We start from the raw sequence: 25,619 nt of genomic DNA, 5'->3' as shown, positions 1-25,619 counted from the left end.
TGGAAGCAGGTTTTCGGGCCTTTAAAATATATATGGCTTACTGATTTCTTTGAAAGGTGCCCTGGTGACAGCAGTTTGAACTCATGAGCAGCTTCTTGGGAGGCAAATGAAGCTTTCTGTTCCTGTAAGTTTTACAGTCTTGGAAACCCAAAGAAAGAGTCCTTCCCTGTCCTAGAGGGTCGCTATCAGTCAGAGTTGACCCCGTGGCAGAGAGTTTGGTTTGGTGGGGAGTTTTAACCAGCAGCGTTGAGGTTAATAATACTGTACAAATCATTTGTGTCACCCAAGGATTTAAAGTATTGGCAAACCAGCATACAGATTGAATAAGTATGGTAAAGAGATACAAGCCCGATGCATGCTATGTTAGACAGGGTTCTCTAGAGAGATAAAACTAGGTTGCTGATAATTTTATGTATATAAGTATATATATATATATATGACAAGAAATGAACAGTTAACTTATATACAGATAGATATATAATACAAGAAATGAACAGTTAAGTTATAAACAGATTGATATATAATACAAGAAATGAACAGTTAACTTATAAAGCAGTACAAATGGATCAGTGCGACTCACTCCCATGAGAGAGTTGTGAGACACTAGCAGTCCTTCAAGTTTTGAGAGCCGTCAGGTTGTCCTCTGTAGAGAGAGCTAGGCTATCCCAGCACAGGCAGCAAACAGCAAGGCAGGTCACCAACCTTCAGCCAGGTCACCAACTGTCAGTCCTCAACTCCAGAGATGTAAATTTCATTCGAGTGGTCTTAAAGGGACCTCAATGTATAGCGACACGGTCCACAGGCTAGGCGTCCCACAGGTAGTATGTCCTTTAAGTTGAGGCACAGAACAAGCAAGGCAGCTGCACATTGGCCCGATGATTAAAGAGCGAGAAACAAGAAAGGCGAGCCTCACTGAGTCATTTACCTTTCCGCCTTTCAGTTAATCCTACTTGTGTTTATCGGCCAGGATGGCCCTATAAACTATCTCACATGCTCTCCCTGATTTTAAACCATCCTTGCTCCATTTGAAGGACGGCCTCCTGGTCCAGGCCCAGGTCCTCATGAACAAAATGAAGTGTTCTGGAATTCAGCCTCTTCCAGTCAGGTGCTGTCAAAGGCAGCACTTGGGGGTGGTATGTACAGGGCAGCCCCATACCACAAAGAATTACCCAGCACAGAACATCAGTGACTCTTGGAGCATTTGGGGGACCTTCTGTTTCTTTCACAGTGCACACCCAATAGTCCTTTCAAGGCATCTCTCAGATGGATTGCATCACCCTTCTGCACAACCCCCCCCCACCCCCTACATCCCAGGTTCCTGGTTTCCCTTTGACTTAGAAATATTGGACTTACCTTGGATTCAGTCCTTGTGATCTTCCTCTGTTCCACCCACTCTGTAGGTTTTACATACTCTTTATATACCGAAGGATCTTAATATATGTCCGTGACCACCTCTCTTGCATACAGTGAAATCTGTAGTCCTTCCTATGGCCTCCATGAGCTCATTCGCTTCCACTCTCCCCCTTGCTCCCCTTGGTCTCCTGACGGCTCGTGCTGATTCCACCGCAATGCCCTTGCCCTTGGTTTTCTGCCTTGCCTGAAGTCACATCAGGCCTTACTGAACTCGGCAGTCCCATGCCTTTTGCTTGACTTTACAGTTTAGTCTGTGATTAATTCGTCTTTGCTGTTTCTCTTTCGAAGCTAGAGATTTATGTTGTTCCTGTTGAAGTGATTCAAGGAAAGGAGAGTACCCCTCATGATGTAATGGGTCAACACTTAGCAACCAGTAGCCACTCCTCTGGGGGAAGAGGAAACTTTCTTCCCTCTGTGAAAAGTTACTTTCTGGGATCCAAAGGCAAATTTAAAAAAAAAACCATAGATCCAAGAATGGGTTTGGGGCTTGCACTAAATCCTAACTCCAATTCGTTCTTACATCATGGCCCTACTCAATACTTGCCCTCAGGAAGGGAACACAAAAGATGTGGGTAATGAAGAAATTAGATGGTATCTGGCTGTCAGATAAAATAGCATCTGGGATCTTAAAGGCTTGTTTCCAAAGAAGCAGCCATCTAATCGAGATGTCCACTAAGTCCATATGGAAGAACCACACCTAATATCACTGAACAAGGATTGCAAATCATATCATCTGAAGCCGAAGGAAGAAATTGTATCAGAGCTAAACTGTGCGATTCAGGTTTTCAGAAGGCTGTGGATGACAGTGGAACCCAAGGCACAGTTGTGGGATCTGCAGAGGAAATAAGCCTGCAGTGATCTCCCTCTATCCATAGCAGAGCGACGGGAAACAACTAGTTAACAAGCAGAACGCATTGGAAAGACGATAAAAATGATGAACCTGACTTGAACAGTTCAAACCTTGCCAGTTGGGCACGATCTGGTTTTCAACATTTTCTATATTTCAATGTGCACATACTGGGGTTTGTCTCAGATGTGCTGTGTCATTGGGGTTTACTCTCTTGAATTTGTGCTACGTGTTTTTCTGTTTTTTGATATATGAAACCCAGGATCGATGAACGTGTAAAGACAGCAAGTAGAATTAAGGGTACAGGGCAGGAGGGGAGGAGGGTAAAGGGGAACTGATATCAAGGAGTTCAAGAAAGAAGAGAATGTGTTGAAACTGATTGTGGTAGCAATTATACAATATTGTTTGATGCGATTGAATGGTGGAATGATATGATATCTGTAGTCGCTCCCAATAAAATGGTTTTGAAAAAAAAGAGTTACTTTCTCAGAAACCCACAGGGGCAGTTCTATCCTGCCCAACAGGGTCGCTGGGAGTTGTAATTGAATCCATGGCAGTGAACTTGGTGTTGTTTAAAAAAAAACACACACAACAAACCAACCCCAATCATCCCTAGTAAAATAAGTAAAGAGTAGATGAAGGGCTGTTAAGACTTTTATGATTTGTTTTAGTCTCCAGAGCAGTGGGAATGTGAACAAATGCACAGCTTCTGACTTTAAGCCAGAGCTCAGGAGTGCTTGTTAACGAGGAAGCGACCAGACCACAGCGGGTTCTGTGGATTCTCAGAGAGAGGCGAGACAAAGCTCTTGATTGTGCTGCCACCATTTGAAGCATGATGAGCCTCGGCCACAGAAGCAGGAAACAGTATCAGAAAAGAGAGGTGACTTAGTTACAAGACTGAATGCTCCATTCCCAAACCTCCCCCCTTTCCTAACGTAGAAAAATCCTCTCCTTCCACTGTCAGATAGGTGGGTAGAGAAACCAACTCTTGGGCATTAGACTGGTAAGCACAAGGCTGGCAGCTCTAAATCACGAGCTGCTGGAGGGAGAAAGACGGGCGTACTACTGTAGTACAGATTCCCTCAGGGCACTTGCACCCCATCTTACAGGTTGGCTATGAGTCAGACTTGACCCCTGGCCGTGAGTTTGACTTCTGGTTGCCTCACAGATCTAGCAAACAGAGCCGTCTTTACCCTGTCCCAAATCTGGGTTTGCATTCAACAACAGGTGGAAACCCAGACTCTGGGATAACATGTCTAGAAAATTCTTCCCCCAGACATCCACATATAATGCTCCCTCACTTCATGCAGCAATTGGCTCAAAGTCAACCTTCTCAGAAAACCTTTCTCTGATCAAGGGAAATAGCACTCTGTCTCCCTGGCCAATCCTGACATCATATGGTAATGACAACACTAATTTATTATTTATTTTTCCTAGCTAGAATGTCCACTTCTGGAAAGGCTTTTTAATTTTGTTCCCCTAACGTCTAACCCACAACATCAATAGAAACGTACCAAATTCATTTATTGACTCTCTTGAGGAGCCCTAGTGGCATAGTTTATTACACATTGGGCCCTCAACTACAAGGTCAGTAGTTCAAAACCCCCAGCTGCTCGGCAGGAGAAAGATGAGAGTTACAGTCTCAGAAACCCACAGGGAGAGTTCTACTCTGTAGGGTCCCTCACTGGGTGTCAGCATTCGATTCCATGGCAGGGAGCTTGGTTTGGGTTGGGATGCATTCACCCATTTGTTCCACACGTGTTTAGAATGCCATGGGTCACTCTACGTGGGAACTGACTCTATGGCGATGGGTATGAGTTTGTTTTTGTTGTTTTAGATCATGAAGTAAACTGAAGAAGAAAGACTAGAAGATCTATTTTCATAAATAGGAAAGTCAAGAAAACTCCATGGGGCAGTTCTACTCTGTAGCACATGGGATTCCCATGAGTCAGAATCAACTGGACAACAATAGGTTTGAGGGAGATTTTTGTGTGTGTGTGTGTGTGTGTGTCTGTTATGTGCTGCATATTGTTCCAGATACTGGGAATATATTGGTGAACAAAATAGGCTAAAACAGGCCCTGCCCTAATGGAGTTTACATATTTGTTCAACAAATTAAGTAATTAATTGCTAACAAAATGGGCTCACAGACTAAAAAGAATGATTACTTACCATGAAAATACACACGTAAACTTGGAGCTATTCATCTTTGATACTTTATTTAAAAATTACTACTTCAAATGCTAACTAAGGTCTGTGCTGTCTTCGTGTTGCTGTGTGAACATTTGTCCTAGTGCTTGCATTGGAGTTCTGGCCGTCTTACAGCTAGATTCCACACAAAGGCTTCAATCCAAGACAGAAAAGGATAGGTCTGCCGTACCTGCTATTTTAAGCATCCGTCATTCTCAAGGACAACATCTCAACTTCTGAACTTGAACATTAGGATGATGAAAATGTAAATGTTTGTTAAACGAAGCTTCTTTTTCCAGGTCAGAACTAGACCAGACAACCACTCTGAGCGCATATCCCTCAGAGAATAATTTCACTGTAGAAGGATTAGCTGCAGTAAAACTTCTGTTACCATTTTTTAAGTGATGTTTCCCAAATTACAATAAGAGCAAGTTTACCTTTTGCTTTCTAGATATAAACCTACAGTCGAGGAGTCGATGCCCACTCCTAATGACAGCATAGGACAGCGTAGAACTGTCCCCATGACATTCTGAAACTGTAACTCTTAACCCGAGTAGAAAGCCCTGTTTTCCTCCTGAGAGGAGGCTGGCACTTTCAAACTGCAGACCTTGCAGTTAGCAACTCAACTCCTAACCACTCCGCCACCAAGGTTCCTCTACCAGGTATGAGAAACCATGTATCTGGTGTTCTAAATGAAAAACACATTGGAACACTGTTCCTAATAGAAAATAACCCAACCCAAACCTGCTGCCCTTGAGTCAGTGCTGACTCATAGTGACCCCTGTGGGTTTCCGAGACTGTTTACAGGAGTAGAAAGCCCTGCTGATCTCCTGCGGAGCTGTTGGTGGTTTTGAACTGCCAACCATGCAGATCAAAGCCCAACGCATAACCACTACACCGCCAAGGTTCACTATAGAACATAAAGGAGAGGGGCAGTGAATACAATGGATTAAAAGCTCCTGAGACAGTTTATAGTTTACTGTCGAGAGAACCCTGTCTAACACCAGCTACTAACAGAATGACATCCGGAGACACTGTAAGCGGATTCCGTTTCACAGGGACCCTAGGTGCGTGCTGAGTGGAACTGTGCTGCCCAGGCTTTGGGAAGGCTCATCTTTCAGAAGGAGATGCCCGGCCCTTTCCTCTAAGGGGCCTCTGATTGGATTCCAACCTGCACCTGGGGAAGGTTAGCAGCCCAGCACCTTAACCGTTTCGCCCGCTTGGGCTCTGTGGAGTCATTTCCACGTTGCAGCAATGGGCTCATGGGGAGCAACAACCACGAGCCTGGTTCAAGACGCCTAAGTGTTTCCATCTGCTGTGGTAGGGTCGCTATGGGCCAGAACTGACTCCCGGCACCCCACCATCACCACCACCACGACCTTGACGCCATGGACACTTCGGGTTTCACGGCTGTCCTATTTTGTTCTTCTTAGTGAAACTTCCTCTGGTTTCAGTCAAGTTCATAAAAAATGCACTTCCCCCCCTGAGACTGTTAGAGGATTAGTTCTTGGGATGAGCGCCTAGCAATCTTAGAACACAAAAACTAAACCTGCGTCATGAGTCGGGAATCCCTCAGAGTCAGAGTCGGACACAAAAGGCTGTTCCCTGAGACCGATGGTGTCGTTTCCAAAGAGCTCCGGGTGTGTTCCCACCGCTGACCTCGCAGTGGTCGGTCCAGCGCCTGCAGCCCCCTAGCCCCGGGGCTCTGGACAACCGTCCCTTACGGTCTGGGCGCGTTTCCAAGTGGACGGTCGCCTGAGCATGGGGCGTGGCCCATTTGAGAAAGTTAGGGTGCTCAGCCCGAGCTCTAAACTGAAAAATACTTAGTGGGGGAGGGCTTGGAGGTGTGGCCAGAGGATAGGACCACAAAAGAGGACAGATGTTGGCTATATTGAGCTACTTGAAGTGAGACATGCCCCCAGCCACAGCCGTTACCGGCGGGAGCGGATGGGCGCCATGACCTTTACCGTCAACGAGAGGTCCTGGCTTTGGGAGCAGCCACTGGCCAGAAAAGCACCCCGCGTGGCGGGCCTCCCCACTTCCAGGGCAGCCTCCACACCCCCCGGGGTCCTCCCTTTTCTCCTCAACCCAGCCCCGGCCCCGGCCGCTTACCGATTTGAGTCATCTTGGAGATGCAGAAGCAGGAAAAGCTGAACAGCACCACGGCCACGAAGGCGATCACCAAGTTCACCTGCTTGACCTTCATGGCGAAGGCCAGCGGGGCTGAGCTCGGCCTGTCCTGGACACGCGGCTGCCGGCCCCACCTGTTCGCCTGCGTGGGCCTCAGGACCCCAATTCCTTGCCCTCTGGGAACGAACTCCCTCCGCACAGAACTCTGCAGCCTTTGCGTTCTATACTGCAGAAACTGCTCGGAGGGGGTGGGGCGGGGGAGATGGGAGGCTGAGGGTGGTTACAAACGATACATTACAGCGGGAAAGTCCCACTGCCTGCCTGCGGGAGGGACTCAATAACGCTCCATTTCTCTCTAGTTGGGGGACTTTTGTGCTAGCTGTCTCGCAGTCCGCACAGCCTTCTGACTCTCACTACCATCCAGTGGAGTCGGGCTCATAGTGACTCTACAGGCCGGGGAAGACCTGTCCTGCTGGTTGTCCAAGACTGTAACTCTCTACGGGAGAGGAAAGCTTCCCCTTCTTCGACAGAGAGGCTCGTGGTTTCAAACCACTGACCTGGACAGCAGCCCAGCGTGTATCATGCTGTTCCTCAACTTCCCCCATTAGGAGCCCTGTTGGCATAGAGGTTAGCCGTCAGGGTGCTAACGGCAAGATCAGCAGTTTGAAACCACCAGCCACTTCGCAGAGGAAAGAGGAGGCTCTCTGCTCTCCTCAAGACTGCCAATCTCTCAGTGTCGGGATTGGCCCACTCTGACCCCACCGCAAGGAGGCAAAACACTAAGGGTGTGCGGCAGATCTGCCGGGGAAGCAGAGCAGGGAGGTCCCGAAGGAGTGCAAAGTTTAGGCTTTGAAGCCAGGGTGTAGCACCTCATCGGACTTGACTGGAGGACACTCCTAGAGATCAACAAACAGACCTTGAACTATTTACAGACTTTTCCTTTTCAAAAAATTTATTTATTTATTTGGGGGGAGGGTCATTGGCATTTTTGTTGCGGTGGTGGTCATTGTGATTTCTGTCTTTTTTTGTATTGCTATGCCTTGTTTTTTTATGTGCATATTATTATCTCTGCAGGTCTATCTAGGTAAGATAGGTTGGATGAACAATCTGGAGGGAAATAAAAACCAACAGGACCAATGATTGGGGGTAGGGGAGCATGAGAGAGGGAGAGGTGGGGGAAAGGAGTTGATGTTGACCAACCCAGGGACAAGGAACAACAAGTGATCCAAAATTAGTGGCAAGTAGGGTATGAGAGGCCTGGCAGAGCTTGATCAAGGACAGTGAAACCGAGAGAAATTACTGAAACCCAAATGAAGGCTGAGCATGATAGTGGGACAAGAGGAAAGGAAAAGGAAATAGAGGAAAGAACTAGGAGGCAAAGGGCATTTATAGAGGTCTAGATAAAGGCATGTACATATGTAAATATATTTATGTATGAAGATGGGGAAAATGTACCTGCATATATTTATAGGTTTAGTATTAAGGCAGCAGATGGACATTGGGCCTCGACTCAATACTCCCTCAATGCAAGAACACTTTGTTCGATTAAATTGGCATTCCATGATGCACAGATGAACGCGTGCATAAGCAAATGTGGTGAAGAAAGCTGATTGCATCCGGCTATCGAAAGATATAGCATCTGGGGTCTTAAAGGCTTGAAGGTAAACACACAGCCATCTAGCTCAGAAGCAACAAAGCCTACATGGAAGAAGCACACCAGCCTATGTGACTGTGAGGTGTTGTCGAAGGGATCAGGTATCAGGCATCAAAGAACAAAAAATCATAACATTGTAAATGAGGGGGCGTGCAGAGTGGAGACCCAAAGCCTATCTGTAGGTAATGGGACATCCATCCCCTTACAGAAGTGTCATGGGAAGGAGATGAGCCAGTCAGGGTACAGTGTAGTAACAATGAAACATACAACTTTCCTCTAATTCTTAATGCTTCCTCCCCCACCCGCCACTATCGTGATCCCAATTGTATCTTACAAATCTGGCTAGACCAGAGGATGTACACTGGCACAGATAGGAACTGGAAACACAGGGAATCCAGGGTGGATGATCCCTTCAGGACCAGTGGTGAGAGTGACGATACCAGAGCGTAGAGGGAGGTGAGGGTAGAAAGGGGGAACTGATTATAAGGATCTACATATAACCTCCTCCCTGGGATATGGACAACAGAAAAGTGGGTGAAAGGAGGGACACAATGGACAGGGTAAGACATGACAAAAAAATGAATAATTTATAAATTATCAAGGGTTCATGAGGGAGGGGGAGGCGAGAGGAAAAAAATAAGGAGCTGATACCTAGGGCTTAAGTGGAGAGCAAATGTTTTGAGAATGATGAAAGCCATGAATGTACAAATGTGCTTGACACAATGGCTGTATGTATGGATTGTGATGAGTTGTATGAGCCCCCAATAACATGATTTAAAAAAAAAAGATGGACAGTCTCAGAAACCCACAAGGGCAGTTCTGCATTGACCTGTAGGTTGCTATGAGTCAAAATTGACCCAAAGGGACTGAGTCGTGTGCTTGTTTTTCATCATTACTATCTTCATTCTATAGATGAGCAAACAGACAGAGAAGTTCCTGTAGACAATTTGCATCTGTACTTCAAGATCATAAGCGCTGATTATGGCTACCGGAATCCATGTATCTAAACTTTTGTATCTTGGGGAGTTCCATGTCTCCTCCCAGGTGAGAAGTAAAGAGTCAAATGTTCTGTGAAAGAAAATAAAACAGTCTGAGGTACTGTCCAAGGGAGACACAGTTCTATCCATCACCCACTCATCAAATCCCTCCAAAAAGCAAAAACAAACTCACAACCATCACGTCGATGCTGATTCATCCTGACAGTGGGAGCTAGATAACTATGTCAACTTGTATGAAAATGTTGAGGTGGTAGCCAATCTGTCAATTAGGTCATAGCCTGATGGCGCCACCATGTGGACATGGCCTTCTTATGAGGAGGGCCCTGGGAAGCTCCCCCTCTCGGCCTTCACCTTCCTGCTTGCTGAGAGCTGCTGGAGCCCTGCGACCTTTCCACTGACCTTGGTTACACTGGACTCTGTACCCACTGGCCTGTGATCTTACTGCATTCTGCATCATTGCGCGTGGCTGTGTGAATCTGAAGAGGGACTCATGGACTAAGATGTGACTTAAGGATTTGAGTTGGGCTGGGTTGGGATGTTTCCTTGATATATAATTACTTCTTGGCATAAAGTTCTTTTGTACATATATGAGTGTCTCTGGATTCATTTTTCTACTTAACCTGGCTTAACACAGCGACCCCATAGGACAGGGTAAAACTGGCCCTGTGTGTTTCTGAGAGTGTAACTGTCTATGGGAATAGAAAGTCCCATCTCTCTCCCTCAGAACGACTGGTGATTTCGAACTTCAGACTTTGCCAATCACAGCCCAACTTGTAACCACTATGCAACCAGAGCCGTGAGTTAAAGGTTCAGAAGTGGACTGCACTGTCACATTTTAATGTGTATGCCACCAGAATGAATCTTCCAATTAATGTTTATGTCTGACATATAATTTCTCTTTTCAAAACTAAATAACATGATATTTAATATCTTTCAGGACATTTATTGAACACCCACTCCCCTTCCATCTCTGAACTAGGGTCTGGGAATACAATTACTCACTGGCTGGTCCTTGGCTCCAAATCCTTCTTCACACTCAGATGTGGGCTGAGCCCCTCACACACTATTAAACATGTTCGAGACTCTGTTCAAATAGCACGTCCTCCCCAAACCACGAATGATCATCCAAGCATGTAGAGAGCAATTTCTAATTTAAGAGTCAGTGGGTATCGCAGTTAAGTGTTTGACTCTCAATTGAAAAGTTGACAGGTCAAACCCACTGAGAGACTGCTTGGAAGACAGATCTGGTCAAGTGCTTCTAAAAGCTCCAAGCCTTGACACCCCCGTGGAGCAGTTCCACGCTGTACCTGGGACTGCCAGGAGTAGGAATCTGATCAACAGTAACTCACCACAACAGCAGTGACCTGCAAACTCTCACAGTTCACCTCTCAGGACCCTCGCTGTGCCTCATATTTGATCTTCCTGTGCATATTTCATCTCCTCTGTCCCTTGCAGACAGACACCACATCTTACATGTTTCCATACCATCCATTGCGCATCACAGAGAGGCAGTGTCGATGGAAACTCAAGCCTGTGGTACAACTGAGCTACAAACAAAAGTCACCCTCTGCAGTCACTAGCTCCTACCATGTAAGACGACAGTGAAGACCACGCTAAGGAATGCAGTTGATAGAGAATACTGTGATGTTCTCCAAGACCTCGGAGCCCCTCTCCCACCCCCCACCCCCTTTAAGGTTTTCTTTGAAAAACGTAGTGTCACCTCTAAGCCCTGGGAAATTGTGGCGGAGTGAAAGTTCTTAAGATAACTCTCCTGTCCATGTCTCTGTAACACTCACCAAATAACTGGGTGGGACTATGCCGTAGGGGCGTGCCCAACACTGAGAGAGGATTGGTCAGTTTTAGTTGCCATTCTCCTCGCAGTAAGAGTGAGTCATGTCAGTAGGAAGAGAGAGAACTCCCAGGGCCATTGAAAGCAGAGATCTTAATGAAAGCAGAGCTCATTCAAGAAGCTTCTGTCTGAAGTGGCAGAGGCTGAGACCAAAGGTACCAGAGGCTATAGCAAGAAGACTGTGAGACATAACAGAGGAGCAGAGCCAGACTATGGGAATGGGAGGCAGAGCAATAGGCTGGCTTTGTGGCCCATGGAGACCGAGGCCAAGGGACTAGTCGGCTGAACGGCTGAGGATCAGAGGAGACTTGGCTGTTGGTTGAGGCCATGTGTGTGCAGAACAATGGCTGAATCTGGTAAAGACTACTTACTCATGCTGACTTGAGGTACCCTGTTAATAGTCCTATTAAGGGGTCTTAATTGTGAGTATTGTCTGTGAGCCCTGTGAGGACATTATAATGAGTCACCCAACCCAGCATAAAACAAGGGTGTCATGGGAAGCAGAACCATTGGGGTCGGAGTCCGTAAAGAAGGATGAGTGGGGGATGCAGTTCTGACCCCTGCCTCATACCAATAGGTAAGCCAGAGGAGGTCCTACATGCCCCCCCCACCCCATACCATTTTCTCAGAAACTCAGAATTGTCAGGCTCAAGAGAAGTATTCCTAAAGCAGTAGCAATAGATGGAGTATCCTCTAGGGATATTATCACTGTTACAAGTAGCCATTAAAACTTCTTTAGTTAACCTCAGTCTAAACATTGGTCCCAAGACTGTTATTAGTACTGAGCTGTGAGCTTAGTGGGGATAGATTTTTCTAGTCTCATAAACTGTAGAGTTTTGAAGTGAAAAAAATGACAAAACATAATAACTGGTGATACAATGTCAGTGGCCCAGGCCCGTTATTTTCTGTCCCAGGTTAGTTAGAAAGAAGTCCTCTGTTCCTGGGCTCAGCACAATATTATAGACAGCCCTATGTCTATAACAGCTGCCCTTCTCATACATAAGAAATGCCCAGAGACCTTATTGAAAACTGATTGTTGGGCCCACACCCCATGTTTCAGAATCACTAGGTGAAGTTTGGAACCCCACATTTGCATTGCTAACAATCCCAAGGTGATATTAAAGCGGCTGATCCAGGGAACCACACTTTGAGAACCACTGCAGGTTGTAAAACCAACAAAGATTAGATTTAAAATAAGTTTCTGTATATGAAAGGCAGGGTAGGTAGATCAACAGAGGCAATAACTGGACTGGTAATTCCCTAGGGCCATGGCAGGGGAGGTGGGGGGAATGTGAAGCTAACAGCAAAGAGTATCAGAAGAAAATATTTTGAGGTCGATTGTGGTGATGATTGCACAAATCTTCCAAATGTGATGGAATGATTAAATTGTATGGTTTGTAATGCATATGGCAATAAAATCATTTAGAAAATAATTAGTAGACAAGGATGCCCCTTGTCCCTACTCCTATGTAACATCGTGCTGGAGGTCCTAGCTAACAGTATGAGGCAAAGAAAAAACATCAAAGTATTCATCTGTGGAAGGAAGAGGTGAAATTCTCATTATTCGCAGATGATATGATTTATAAATGGAAAAATCCGAAAAGTCCACAGTAAAGTTCTAGAAGTGATAGAAGAATAGGAAATGGCAGGATACTAGATCAGCAGACAGAAGTCTATTGGACAGCTATTTAGATTGAACAAGACCACGGAAGAGGGGATCAAAAAGGTGGTACCCTTCACAGTAGTCACGCACAAATTGAAATATTGAGGGATATACCTGACTAAAAAATACAAAAGATTTGTATAAGGAAAACTACAGAACACTATTACAAGAAACCAAGAGTGACCTCAACAAATGGAAGGATAGCCCATGCTCATGGATCAGAAGACTCAATATAGTAAATATATCAGTTCTGCCCAAGGCACTATATAAGTTCAACGCTATCCTGATACAAACACCATCATCTTTCTTCAATGAATTGGAAAAACTGATTACCAACTTCATATGGAGAGGGAGGAAACCCAGAATCAGCAAGGAACTCCTCAAGAAGAAAGACAAAGTTGGAGGGCGTGCTTTACCTGAATTTAGCACCTATTATACATCCACAGTGGTCAAAACAATGCGGTATTGGTATAATGACAGATACTCAGACCAATGGAAAAGACTGAAAACCCAGAAATAAAATAATCAGCAAAGGCCCCCCAAAATATCAATTGGGAAGCAGATGCCCTCTTCAACAAGGGGTGCTGAAAAAAATGGATATCTACCTGCAGAAAATTAAGCAAGACCCTTATCTCACTCCATGAACAAAAATAAACTCAAGGTGAATCACAGACCTTGAGGAAAAACCCCGAAGTATTAGGGCCATCAATGAGGGAACTGGGACAAACATGAGAACTTTGGCTCAGGGAATACACAGGCTATCAGAAATAGGGAAGGACGCAAACACAAAGGAGCCACAAACTGATGAGTGGATATACTGAAAATAAAACATTTAGATACATCAAAAGAATTCGCCGATAGAATAATAAGAGAGTCTATGGACTGGGAAAACATCTTTAGTAATGACACATCAGACAAAGGCCTTATTACTAAAATCTACAATACTCTGCTAACTTTCAATAAGAAAAAAAACCCAAAACAATTGCCCACTGAGGAAGTGGGCAAAGCACCTGAACAGAAGTTTCACAGGAGCAGAAATCTAAATGGCCAATAAACATATGAGAAAATGTTCCAGATCATTAGCCCTAAGAGAAATGCAAATTAAAACAACTATGAGATACCACCTAACACCCTCAAAGATAGCCCACTTCAAAAAATCAGAAACTAACAAGTGTTGGAGGGGCTGTGGAGAGATAGCAACTCCCATCACTGCTGGTGTACCTGTAGGTATGTACAGCCACTATGGAAATTGATTTGGTGATATCTAAAAGAGATGGAAATTGAACTACCATAAGACCCAGCAATTCCCCTACTGGGTACATACCCAGAAGAGACAAGAAACAAACCAATGAACAGACACCTGTGCTTCAATGTTCACTGCGGCACAGTTCACAATCTCAAAGAGTTGGAAACAACCCAAATTTCCATAAACAGATGAATGGATTAAAAAACTGTGGTTCATACATACAGTGGAGTACTGCACATCGCTCAAAAGCAGCATTGAGTACATGAAGCACATCACCGCATGGGAAGAACTGGAGGAAATTATGTTAAGTGAAGTAAGCCAAGCACAAAAGGACAAGTACAACATGATTCCACTGAGATAAGGGAAAAAAAGCAAAAAGGGACATAGGGGGAAAGCTGCTATGTACATACATTCCTGGGGTGCAGTCCAGGTACTATGGTAGGAACCAAAGCCAACCAAGGGATACATTGACAGTCAACTAAAAAGGAGTGGAGGTAGGGGGGCCGGGGAAGAGACAGGGGTACCAGGGAGCAGGGCACTAACCTGTTAGGGGAGGGTATTGTTTATATCTCCATAGGAGAGGGAAACGGAACCAGACTTCAACCCAGCGCACCAAGACATGAATGCAACATACAGGCACGAAGCAGGAAACCAATAGAGAAGCCTGTGGGGCCGGCCCTCAATCCCAACTATATGGACACCCCCTACCCCCACCCCCATAGGAATGCACTTCAGAGGACCACACTGAAGCTGCCGCTCAGGAAGTGGGGTGCATCTGACTAGAGCTCACAGGAGCAAACAAAGAGGGAAGGAGAGAGAGTGGAACACATCCCAGCCCACTAAGCCCTGAGGACAATATCCAAGCTCTGAGCAGCCAATGCACAGAGAGGACCACAGGGCCGGTCCCACCAAGAGACACGACATACCTCACTGACCTATAGTGCTATGGGGGAAGCACTGGGGACATGGTGCGGGATATATGCCAGATCCGATCCCACTGCACCCAAGCGAAACACTAAGGACGTGCAGCAGAGCAACAAGGGGAGCAAAGCAACGAAGTCCCCGAGGAATGCCAAAGGTGGACTTTGGGGCCAGGATGTGCCACCCCAGCAGACTCGACTGGAAAATACTCCTAAAAGTCAACAGAGAGACTAGAATTGTTTGAGGCTTTTCATTGTTTGCTGTTAGTTTTTAATTTATTTTTATTTATTTATTGTTTTGTTTTAGTTGTTGTTGCCTTGTTTTTTGTTTTCTTTTTCGGTTATGTTTTACTTTGCTTTGTTTTTGCGCATATTATTGTCTATCTGGACAAGACAGGCAAGATGAAAATCTGGAGAGAGAACAATGGGACTGATGGTTCTGGGGGGACACGGGAGATGGGGAGATGGGGGAAAGTAAGGGGGCTGCCAACAAAGCCAGGGACAAGGGAACAGCAAATGATCTAACATTGATGATGAGAAGGACATAGGATGCTTGGAGGAGCTTGATCAAGGACAATGCAGCCAAGAGAATTACCAAAACCCAAATGAAGTCTGAACATGACAGTGGGACAAGAGGACAGTAAAAGGAAATAGAGGAAAGAACTGGGAAGCAAAGGGCATTAATAGAAGTCTAAATATGGGCATGTATATATCTATGTATATGTATATATGTGTATATATATTTATAATGCATTACAGCAGCAGATCGGCATTGGGCCTCCACTCAAGTACTCCCTCAATGGAAGAACCCTTTGTTCTACTAACACGGCACTCTGTGATGCTCACTTTCCCCGACAAGATCACTGAAGACAAGATAGGTATATAAGCAAATGTGGTGAAGAAAGCTGATGGTGCCCAGCTATCAAAAGATGTAACATCTGGAATCTTAAAGGCTTGAAGATAAAAAAGTGGCCATCTAGCTAAGAATGTACAAATGTGCTTTACACAATTGATGTATGTATAGATTTTGATGAGTTGTATGAGCCCCTAATAAAATGATGTTAAAATAAAGAAAATGGCTTGTGCAAGTGGGAGAGTTGTGATATTCTAAGTGCAGGGCTCAGTGTATATTGTGAGCTCAAAAGACAATGCCCCACAGACCTTGCAGGCAGCATGGCATCACGCAGGGGCTACACCAGAAAGGCTGAACATAGAGAACCCTGCTGCATGAAATGAGCCCTGCCTTGAAGCTGCCTGCACCCTTTCACGCGGGGCTGGAGCACGTGGATGGGAGAGGAAGCAGAGCCTGGCTTCCCCGGGAATGTGGAAGTGGCGGTCATTGGACCTTGTGGAAACCCCAGGATCAGTGGCTGTCCAATGAAAAGGGACCCACGATCACCATACATGTAGTTCTTTGATGCCCACCTCGCAGTGGGATGACAGGTTGTGCGATCCATTGTGCGGGGGTCTGCACTTGGAAGAATTGATCCAGAAAGCTCCCCCCACGCCCCCGCATCAATCCCCGTACTTAGGGTCAACAGAGCCTAATCGAACTGTGTAGGACAAAACCTCCTGGGTTGTGACTCAAGGTGGAATTATCCTACCCTAGACTCCTCAAACCAACGTATCCGGAATGCTGGGTCACTGGGAAAATGGCTGATGATAATAATGTAATCGACTTATACTCCAGGGGGCGTGATTGACAATGCTGCACTTCTTTATTTATTAGGAGTTTTGCTTTCTTGCTTGTAGCTTGGTTTTCTTTCTTTCTTTCTTTTGTATGTGTGTGTTTTGTTTGTTTGGTTGCTGGTTGGCTTACGGCTGCTATTAAAGCAGTGGGTCTTATAGGGTTTTGATTTTGTCATAGCATAACCACCAAAGTAACCCTGAACATGCAAACCCCATGGACAGGCAGATGGAGTCTGGGCTCCTACTTAAATCTAGCCCAAATTCAAGAAGTTAGTTCTGCTAATATGGCCCTGCTCAATACTCATTATCATGAAATGATCACTGAAGAATAAGGGAGCTATAGCAAAGTGTGGTGAGGAAAGCAGATGGTGCCCGGCTATCAATCAGAACAGTGTCTGGGAGCTCAAAGGCTTGTATTCACACAAGTAGCCATCTACTCAAGGAGGTAACTGAGTCCACACAGAAGGAGCACATCGGCTAGTGTGATCCAAAGATGACAACTACAAAATTTAAATATGGCAAAGGGAAAAGTATCAGAGCTAAAATGATGAACACCCAATTTGTAGAAGGCAATGGAGGACAGTGGGAGCCCAACACCCATCTGCAGAGTATCTGGTGAGACTGAGCTGATGGCAGATCCCCGCTAGCCACAGGCAACAGTCTCAAAGAGCCTTGCTGTCAGGCAGAGACCGTTGTAATCATGAATATGCTGGATGGAACTCAGTATTTGTCCAGGTGACCTCCCTATGGACCCGACCTGAATTGGTTCTGGGTGCAAGGATCACTTACTTGTACCACGACAGAAATTTCTTCCCTGGCATTCTGAATGTTGATGGCGGTCTTTTCTTTCGTACTCACTACTTGTATTTTTGTCTTTATATGATTTATTATTCTATCCTCGCCACCTTATTTCTATTTTGTTTTGTATTGTTTCTGTTGGGTTTTTCTTGTTTGTAAAGCATAGGAGGAGTGGATGCACAGTGATAATAACTGATATAAGGGTTTACTTTAATAGTGAATGCAGGAGTTGTGGGGGGGTTATAGGGAGAGAAAGGGGATTTCAGGAATAAATAAGGCAGGAGAGAAGAGTGAGTACTAGAACTGATGGTGATTGGACAACTCAATTTAAAGGTCATTTAACCATGGGGTGGGGGAATGTGCTGGAATTGATGTGGTAATGATTGTACAATTCTCCTGGATATGACTGAACTATTAAATTATATTATATGTAAATTATGTGTCAATAAAAGTGTTGGGGGGTGAAAATGATACAAACTAATAGAAGAAGTGGCAGAGGGAATGCGTGAGGATTTCCAAGTCAGCATTCAAGAGGACTGACAACTCTTGCCCCCTCCCTCTTAGAGCCCAGCCACTAGCTGTGAGGATGTCGAGATGAGGCTGCTGAATGACCAGAGGCTGCGGGGGAGAAAAGCCCAAGGTGGAGAGCCCATCAGGGACAGTCCAGCTCCAGCCATGGCCAAGCTGAATGTAGCAGTCTGAGAGACCTCAAATGACGCCAGAGGATTTGCCAAACTGAATCCAGTCAACCTACACAGTCGTAAGTAACCAGTTGTGGGCACGAGAAGATGGTAGGGAATCAGCTTCACGCTGCTGTCTTCTTCTGAATCAGCTTGATCTAAATGTGATCTACTGGTTAGCCCACTATATCGTCCCTCAGAAGTCCCATAGAACCTTCCACAATTACATACTTTTTCCTGGAGTATCCTCAGTGTTCCTTGATCAAAGCTTTCATCTTCCAGATGACACAGTTAGTCTGCTGGTTATTGTCTATGACTTGGTCAATATCTTTGTTAGGTTGAGTTCTTTAGAGAAGCCAAATCAGCGACACATGTGTGTGTGTGTTGTGTCTAAAACGAAATTCCTATCGAGCAGTGGCTAATAAAATTGTAGACATAGGTAAGTCCAGTTCAGCTCAAGTCAAACTTCTCCTGACTGATGGGAATCTGATGACTGGGAAGAAGGGTGACAAAGCAGAGGCAGCAGGGGGCGCCGGCTGGTGGATGCAGAGGTCACAGGTCCGCTGAATGAATCCATCATCCGTAGTCCACTGACAGCTCCTGGGATCGGTAGGTGATGGAATGTGGGATCAAGGAACCAAATACAACACTCAGCCCCAGCAGAAGGTGAGGGACCAAAGAGGATTTGACTCTGCTCCGTCTCTCTCTCTTATCCAAAAAGGCTGATGACACCAAGAGGCGTCATCAGTCTCCATCCCAATTGACAGGTTGGGCTCCACCCTACCCTCACCCAGGACCAACTCCCCAGCCATCACAATATCCAACCATTGCCCTGAAATAGTGAGCATACTGTCGTATGTGCCGTTTCACCTTGCCCATTACATGAACTGAGCTTCTTTGACTCGTGTGTGTGTGTGTGTGTGTGTGTGTGTGTGTGTTCACAGTCTGTGTAGCCACAGGCTGTTAGAACAGATCTCAACCATTCCTTACTCAGGAATGCTTATAGATAAACCAAGAAGCCTGCTTTATTTTGGCTAAAAGAAGGTCGAGACGTTCGACCGTGCAACAACAGAAATGAACTGCTTCTTGAGAGCTCTAAAATTAATCCTGAAGCAGTGACGCTCCTCACGCTCGTGTGTCTCCAGTGATGCTTGTTCCCATGATGTGAATTCTGGTGTGCGAACTTTGTTGTGCCACCTCCCGCTTTACGACTTCTCCCTGAGACTCCGCCCATGCTATAATAGATACCCCAGGTTTTGAGATACTTGGACGGTCTTAATTTGGGGAGATGGTTTTCACTAGAAATAAAGTGAAAGCAGTCCCTTGAAGGAGCCCTGGTGGTTCTGTTGGGGAAGTGTTAGGCTGCTAACGGCAAGGTCAGCGGTTCAAACCCACCAGCCATTCCCCAGGAGAAAGACGAGGTTACCTGCTTCTCTAAAGATGGAAAGCCCTCCACAGGGCCACTGGGCGTCGGAATGGACTCAATAGCACAAGCTTTGGCTTGAGTCAAATAAAAGCACGCAACCAGTTCCCGGCCATCAAATCCACGCAGACTGAAACACAGTGACCCTATAGCACAGAGCGGACCTTCCCCTCTGAGTTTGTGAAGCTGTGACTCTTTTCAGGAGTAGAGAGCCTCATCTCTCTCCCAGGGAGCAATTGGTGGTTTTCAATGGCTGGCCTTGCGGTTAGCAGCCAACATGCAATCCATGCTGATAAATTGGTTTTATGAACTCTTAACATTCGCAACTTTTGAGTAACAAATATCCCAGTGGTTGCCACTAGGTGCCAGTATTACATTTCAGTAAAACCTCTAAGCGGCCTGCAATTTAGTGTCCGACACGTCTAATAGCCTCTGTTAGTATCACTGGGCCCAGTACCATGTTTGGGTCCATGCCTATTAGAGATTTTTCAGGTAAGAGTTTCCCAAGGTTACCACTGCTTAGGATTCAATTCAAAGAAAGCTGCTCTCTTTTCTCTTCCTACTGTAGGCCTGAAGGACACCTGCTGGGTAAAGTGGAGGGAGGGGCGGTGAAAAGAGCCAGGCCCTCCAGGAGGGGGAGTGACAGGGTGGCTGCAACAGGGGGCTCGAGCCTGGGAAGGCACAGTGTTTCATTCTTCCTGCATAGAGTCGCGTGGGTCGGGACTGATTTGATGGCATCTAACAAGTCACTTTATTTGGACTGATAAGATCCCCAGGTATGGGTAAGGTGCTGAGCTGCTAACCACGGGGTCAGCAGTTTGAGATCAGCAGATGCAACTCGGGAGAAAAATGAGACTTTCCACTCCCATAAAGAGATCCAGTCTCAGAAACCCACGTGGGCAGTTCTGCCCAGTCCTACAGGGTCCTGATGAGTCAGAATTGAGTCGATAGCAGTGAGTTTGGTTTGCTTTTGAGTATCCTTGGATCTTTCTAAGGATAAACTCAATGTTCTTCCTTTTTTTCCACCTGTCTGACTGTCTGGTCTGTGCCTGACTTTCTTAATTAAAAGAGGGAAAGAAGACAAAGAAAAGTCTTTACATTTACCACGGACTCGGGTTTCCAACAGCTTTCAGTTGTTTCTTTAGCCAGCTGTGCCCTCCTCCCTCAGCGCTCCCTGAGGATTTCTGAGCTTGCCGCAAAAGCATGCTGCATTCCTGTTTGTCTAGTGTCCACTGCATCCCAGATTTGCCTGACGAGGTGGGGTGTCCTATGTCCTTGTCTGTGACCATCTGTGCTCCTTTGCTTCGTCTCTCCTCGCATGCTAACACATTCTTAGCCCTGAGGTGGCTGCAGAGGAGCCCTGGAGGCGTAGTGGTTACATGTTGGGCTGCTGCCTGCACAGTCTGCAGCTGGAAACCACGAAACACCCAGTGGGAGAAAGATGGTGCTTTCTACTCCCACAAAAAGTTATAGTCTCAGAAACCCACAGGGACCATCTACCTTCCCTATGGGGTCACTCTGAGTTGGCATCCACTCGGTGCCGGTGAGGTGAGTTGAGGAGGGAGGTTTGCAGAAGTAGCTCTTGTGCTCTATTCAGTAAATATTGGATTGCTAACCACAAGGTCGGCAGTTCAAAACCACCAGCCACTCTGCAGGAGAAAGATGAGACGTTCTAAGCCTGTAAAGACTTACAGTCTCAGAAACCCACAGTGGCAGGTCTACTCTGTCCCATGAGGTTGCTATGAGTTGGAATAGACTACATGGCCATGAGCAGTTTGTAGGGAAAGTCCCAAATCCGTTTACAGAGCCCCCAGGTGGATGAAGCCTCTACTCAACCCCTTCTGGCCGTTAACCAGCCATGTGAACAATCTTGCTCTCAGGCAGAGTGCTTTAGAAAGAGGATTACCAGCCCTGTACCCAGTTCACCAGCCCCAGGAAGAGGCAGTCTCTCTTATGGGCTGGTCTGGGTGTGTCCTTTTTGGAGATCCCCATACTGGGGTTACACAGTCACAAGTTAAGCCCTGATTGCTTTGGTTGGAAGGCCCCAGACAATGTGTAAGCTTTTCTGCCTAAGATAAGACACATGGTTTGTTTCCCAATTCTGTGGTCCCACCTGTAACTATGGTGTGATGATGTGCAGGCTATCATGCTTCTGCACATTCCCTTGGCTCTCCCATTGTCCCTTCTTAAAACTATCCCAGAGAACCTGTGGGTGCTGCTGTGACCTCATGCTCATGGTCTCTCTCTCCTCCAAATTACCTTTGCCTTTACAGTTTAAGAGTTAAAAATGTTCTCCTTCCTTGCCTCTGATATACGGGGTCTCTTTTGTACCCCAACACACTCTGATTATCTTCAAACCCTTGGATGTCATTACCACTTTGTGCTGAATGATGTGTCTTCATTTCGTCTTTGTCCTGTTTCCAAAACCAAAAAACGAAACTGCCATCAGGTTGATTCTGACTCATAGCAAGCGTGCAGGACAGGGCAGAACTGTCCCTGTGGGTTTCCGAGACTGTAACTCTTTATGGGAGCAGAGAGCCTCATCTTTCTCCCCTGGCGGAGCTGGTGATTTCAAACTGCAGACCTTGTGGTTGGCAGCCATGTATTGTACACTACACCACCGTAGCAACATACCTGGGATATGCACTTTCTTTTGTACCACCAAGCAATGCTTAGGACTTGTGGGAAGTGCATCTAGAGGGGCTGTGAAGCCTCACGTGAGAAGCGGAATCAGCCAAAGAAGCTAAAATCCTAGTGGGTCCCGGAAACCTGGGAGGAAGAGAAGCACCAGGAAGACCACCCCCCCCCCCCTGCGAGCATGTACTGGGAGGGGAGAAGGAGCTGAGCTGGGACAATTGGCAAGAACTGGACCTTTCTGACGCTTTGGTGTTGAGAGGGTCAGAGGCACAGGAAATCCAGATTGATGTTGACATCGTGTGGAAATTGAGGCGCTGAGAGGTGTGCTGTCCCAGAGGAGGATCCTTCCAACAGGGTCCCCATTGATACCCTCCTAGTGAACAGGGTGGCCTGGTTACTCTCATCAGCCACATGTTTGCAGAAAGCAATGGGCCACATTTCAAGGGAGTCTGTGTCATGGTTACAGAAACATGATTGGTAGCAGATCTCTATATCACAGTTTCACTCTATCTGTATGTCACAGTTGGATATAGAAATGGAAATGGACAATGATGAGGGCATGTACATTGCGCTAGACAGAGGAGCTCCCCAGATTGGTCCAGGGCTTTCTGACCAAGGCAACCAATGTATGACTCATGTCTATGTGACCCCCAAATGGCCATTTCCACCAAGGATGCACCCAGGCAAGCCCCTAAAGGGAGCCTGCCCCTCCCTGGATTGGTGAGGGTCCGAGGTAATCAGAGGTAATTCATGCTCTGCACTCTGGCTGAGGGCAACGCTGTTCACATCCCTGGTCAATGGTCAGAGGAGTTTAATAGAGGCTTACTTATTCCATGTGTGGACTCAGCAAAAGAATGTGGGGCTTTCAGTGTTATACTTAACCTTCTGCTAACACGGCGCTCAGAATTTATGCTCTTCGTACAGAGTACAGAACTCTGCTTCCAATAAATGCAGTCCAGTCAACTTCCTAGGTTCTAGCCGAAAGGATGAGCATTCTCTTGAAAAACACATAACAAAACTGTGAAGTGGGTCAAGAGACAGTTTGGAGACAAGGAAGAGAGAGTTCTTTCCTGTAGTTTCAACCCCCCATGTTGCCTTTCAAGGAAAAGGATTAAATGTAATTTTATTATCGAATTATTTTACTTCATGTTATATAGTTTATGTAATAATGGAGATACTCCTGAATAGAATTTGGTTTCTATTCCTTCATTTGTCAAATTGGCTCTGTACTTTGTCTTTCTGAATCCTTGAATATATTAGAATGTGTGTGTGTGTTTATTAGATTGTTTCTGAGATGGTCAAAGCCGTGGTATTTCAGTTGGTTCATATGCACGTGAAACATTGGACATGGAATAAGGAAAACAGAAGAGTAGCTACATTTGAATTATAATGTTGGGGAAGAACACTGAAAGTAAAATTGATTGCCAGAAGAACAAACAAATCTGTCTTGGAAGAAGTTCAGCCAGAGTGCTCCTTACAGACAAGGATGGTGAGACTTCTTCTCATGTACTTTGGACATGTCATCAGGAGAGACCAGTCCCTGGAAAATAGCATCATGCTGCCTCTTGTTCCTTTTCAATCCACGTTTTTCCTCAAGAAAAGAAAATGCTGATCTCTTGGGTCAGATCCTAGGTATGGTACTTACATAATCTCCTGTCAACTTATAAATGGGTGAGATCTAGCCTGTCAATCAGGCGATAGCCAATGAAGCCCCTGTGTTGGCATGGCCATCTCTTGAGGATTCTGGGAACTCCTGTATCCTCCCTGGAAGCCAGATGGACACTGTCTGCTTTGTCTTCCTGCTGACAAGCTACATGGAAGTACACTTAGGCAGCCAGAGCCCTGGAACTAGAGGAGCCAGCTGGAGACCCACACCAGCCATGCGATGCTTCCACCACACTGGATCCACAAGACTTTCCACCTACTGGCCTGTGACCTTCCTGCAGTCAGCATTATCGCATGGCTGCTTGAGGCTTAAAGGAATTTATGGACTAATATTGACATGTGGGGTATTGTCAGACTTATGGACTTGAGCTGGGCTGGGATGTTTTCTTAATGTACAAGTGCTCTTTGATAAAAAGTTCGCCTCAGACCCATATGAATGTCCATGAATTTGTTTCTCTAGTCCACCCACCCCAGACTAACACACTAGGGAATGTACTGGGCTGTACTGACTGGAAGCAGAGTCACGTTACTCTTGCCTGCACTTAGTACCATCTGCTGTAATAAATGTATTTTTTTTTTTTAGTGTGGGACTCCCTTTTGAAATATTGCCTGGTCTGTAACAAGTAACCAACAAATGGGCATTAATTAATGAAGTACTGTTCAAGGTTTTGATTATATCCATAAATTACTTTTTCAATAAAAACCACTAGTTAAGGAACACAGTTTTTGATAAATAAACCGTTAGATATTTATTGTTACAGGAGAAGTTCAGCTGTTTTCTCAACATATGAAGATGCTTCAAAAAGTACATGGGAACATTCTATTCGCTTTTCATTCTATTTTTTCCATGCACTCGTTGAAGCTCCCTCTTCTGGAGCCATTCTTACCTGTCACATATGGGCCAAGGGCAAGTCATTTGAGTTCCATTTCCTCATCCTCAAAGTGGAGCTCGTAAGACAGTGCTTAACCTTGGTGGTGGCGGCAGAGTTGGTTGCATGCAGGCTCTCCTAGGGAGCAAGAGGAGTTGAGAGGTACAATCTTGGATACACACAAGGCAGTGAGTTTGTAAACTTGAGGATCCCTGGAGGCATAGTGGGTTACAGCCATAATGATCTCACTACCACTGAGTCGATTCCGACTCACAACAATCCTATACGACAGGATATAGAACTTCCCCTTTACAGGAGCAGACAGCCTCTTCTTTCTACCACGGAGCCACGCGCAGTTTCGAACTGCTAGCCTTGTGGTTAGCAACCCATCCTGTAAACACCAGGCAGAAGGCTAGCATTTCCAAACCAAGAGCTGCTAGGCCGGACAAAGATGAGACTTTTGAATCCTGTTAAGAATTCGCCTCAGAAACCCAGAAGGTGCAGTTCGATCCCGTCTTATAGGATCACTATGAGCCAACGTGGCCTCCACTGCGGTGAGTCTCATTTTATTTTTTGTAAACTTGATACTGTAAGAATGACCAAAAATACAGTGATGCCTCTGGGCTTGGAACACTCTTCTTCCTCCTCCAGGAGACGGCTCAAACGACACCTTGGTATTAAGCATTCCCGACTCCACTGCATGTAATAGTTGAACGCAAAGGATCCCAGGTGTCTGGGGACAAGTCTCAAGAACAGCCCTAGGAAGCAGACGTCTTTAGGACCCGGTACTCTGCCGGGCTGCCGTTGCCACGGTAACCGCCTGGCGTCCCCAGCAGCCGAGCAGGCGCGCAGGGGCAACTTCGTCGGCCTTCCTTCGCCTGCTAGCGATAGGCGGAGCGCAGGCCAATCGGAGGACGCCGCGGGGGCGGGGGGCGGGCTCTGCCCTGG

General features: G+C 46.0%; 1 protein-coding gene across 1 annotated transcript in view; it reads right to left on the bottom strand.

Annotated features, from left to right (window-relative positions):
* Positions 1–6,656, bottom strand: part of MGAT4D (MGAT4 family member D) — a 62,760-nt gene extending 56,104 nt beyond the window's left edge. The window contains exon 1 of the mRNA XM_075543528.1: positions 6,563–6,656. Coding sequence (XP_075399643.1) covers positions 6,563–6,656 — 94 coding nt within the window. The remainder of the gene's footprint in view (positions 1–6,562) is intronic.
* Positions 6,657–25,619: the final 18,963 nt, after the last annotated feature.

This window comes from Tenrec ecaudatus, chromosome 3 (assembly GCF_050624435.1).
Source record: "Tenrec ecaudatus isolate mTenEca1 chromosome 3, mTenEca1.hap1, whole genome shotgun sequence".
Lineage (NCBI taxonomy): Eukaryota > Metazoa > Chordata > Mammalia > Afrosoricida > Tenrecidae > Tenrec > Tenrec ecaudatus.
Note: the sequence above shows the minus strand (reverse complement) of the source record. Positions and strands in the feature narration are given on the sequence as shown.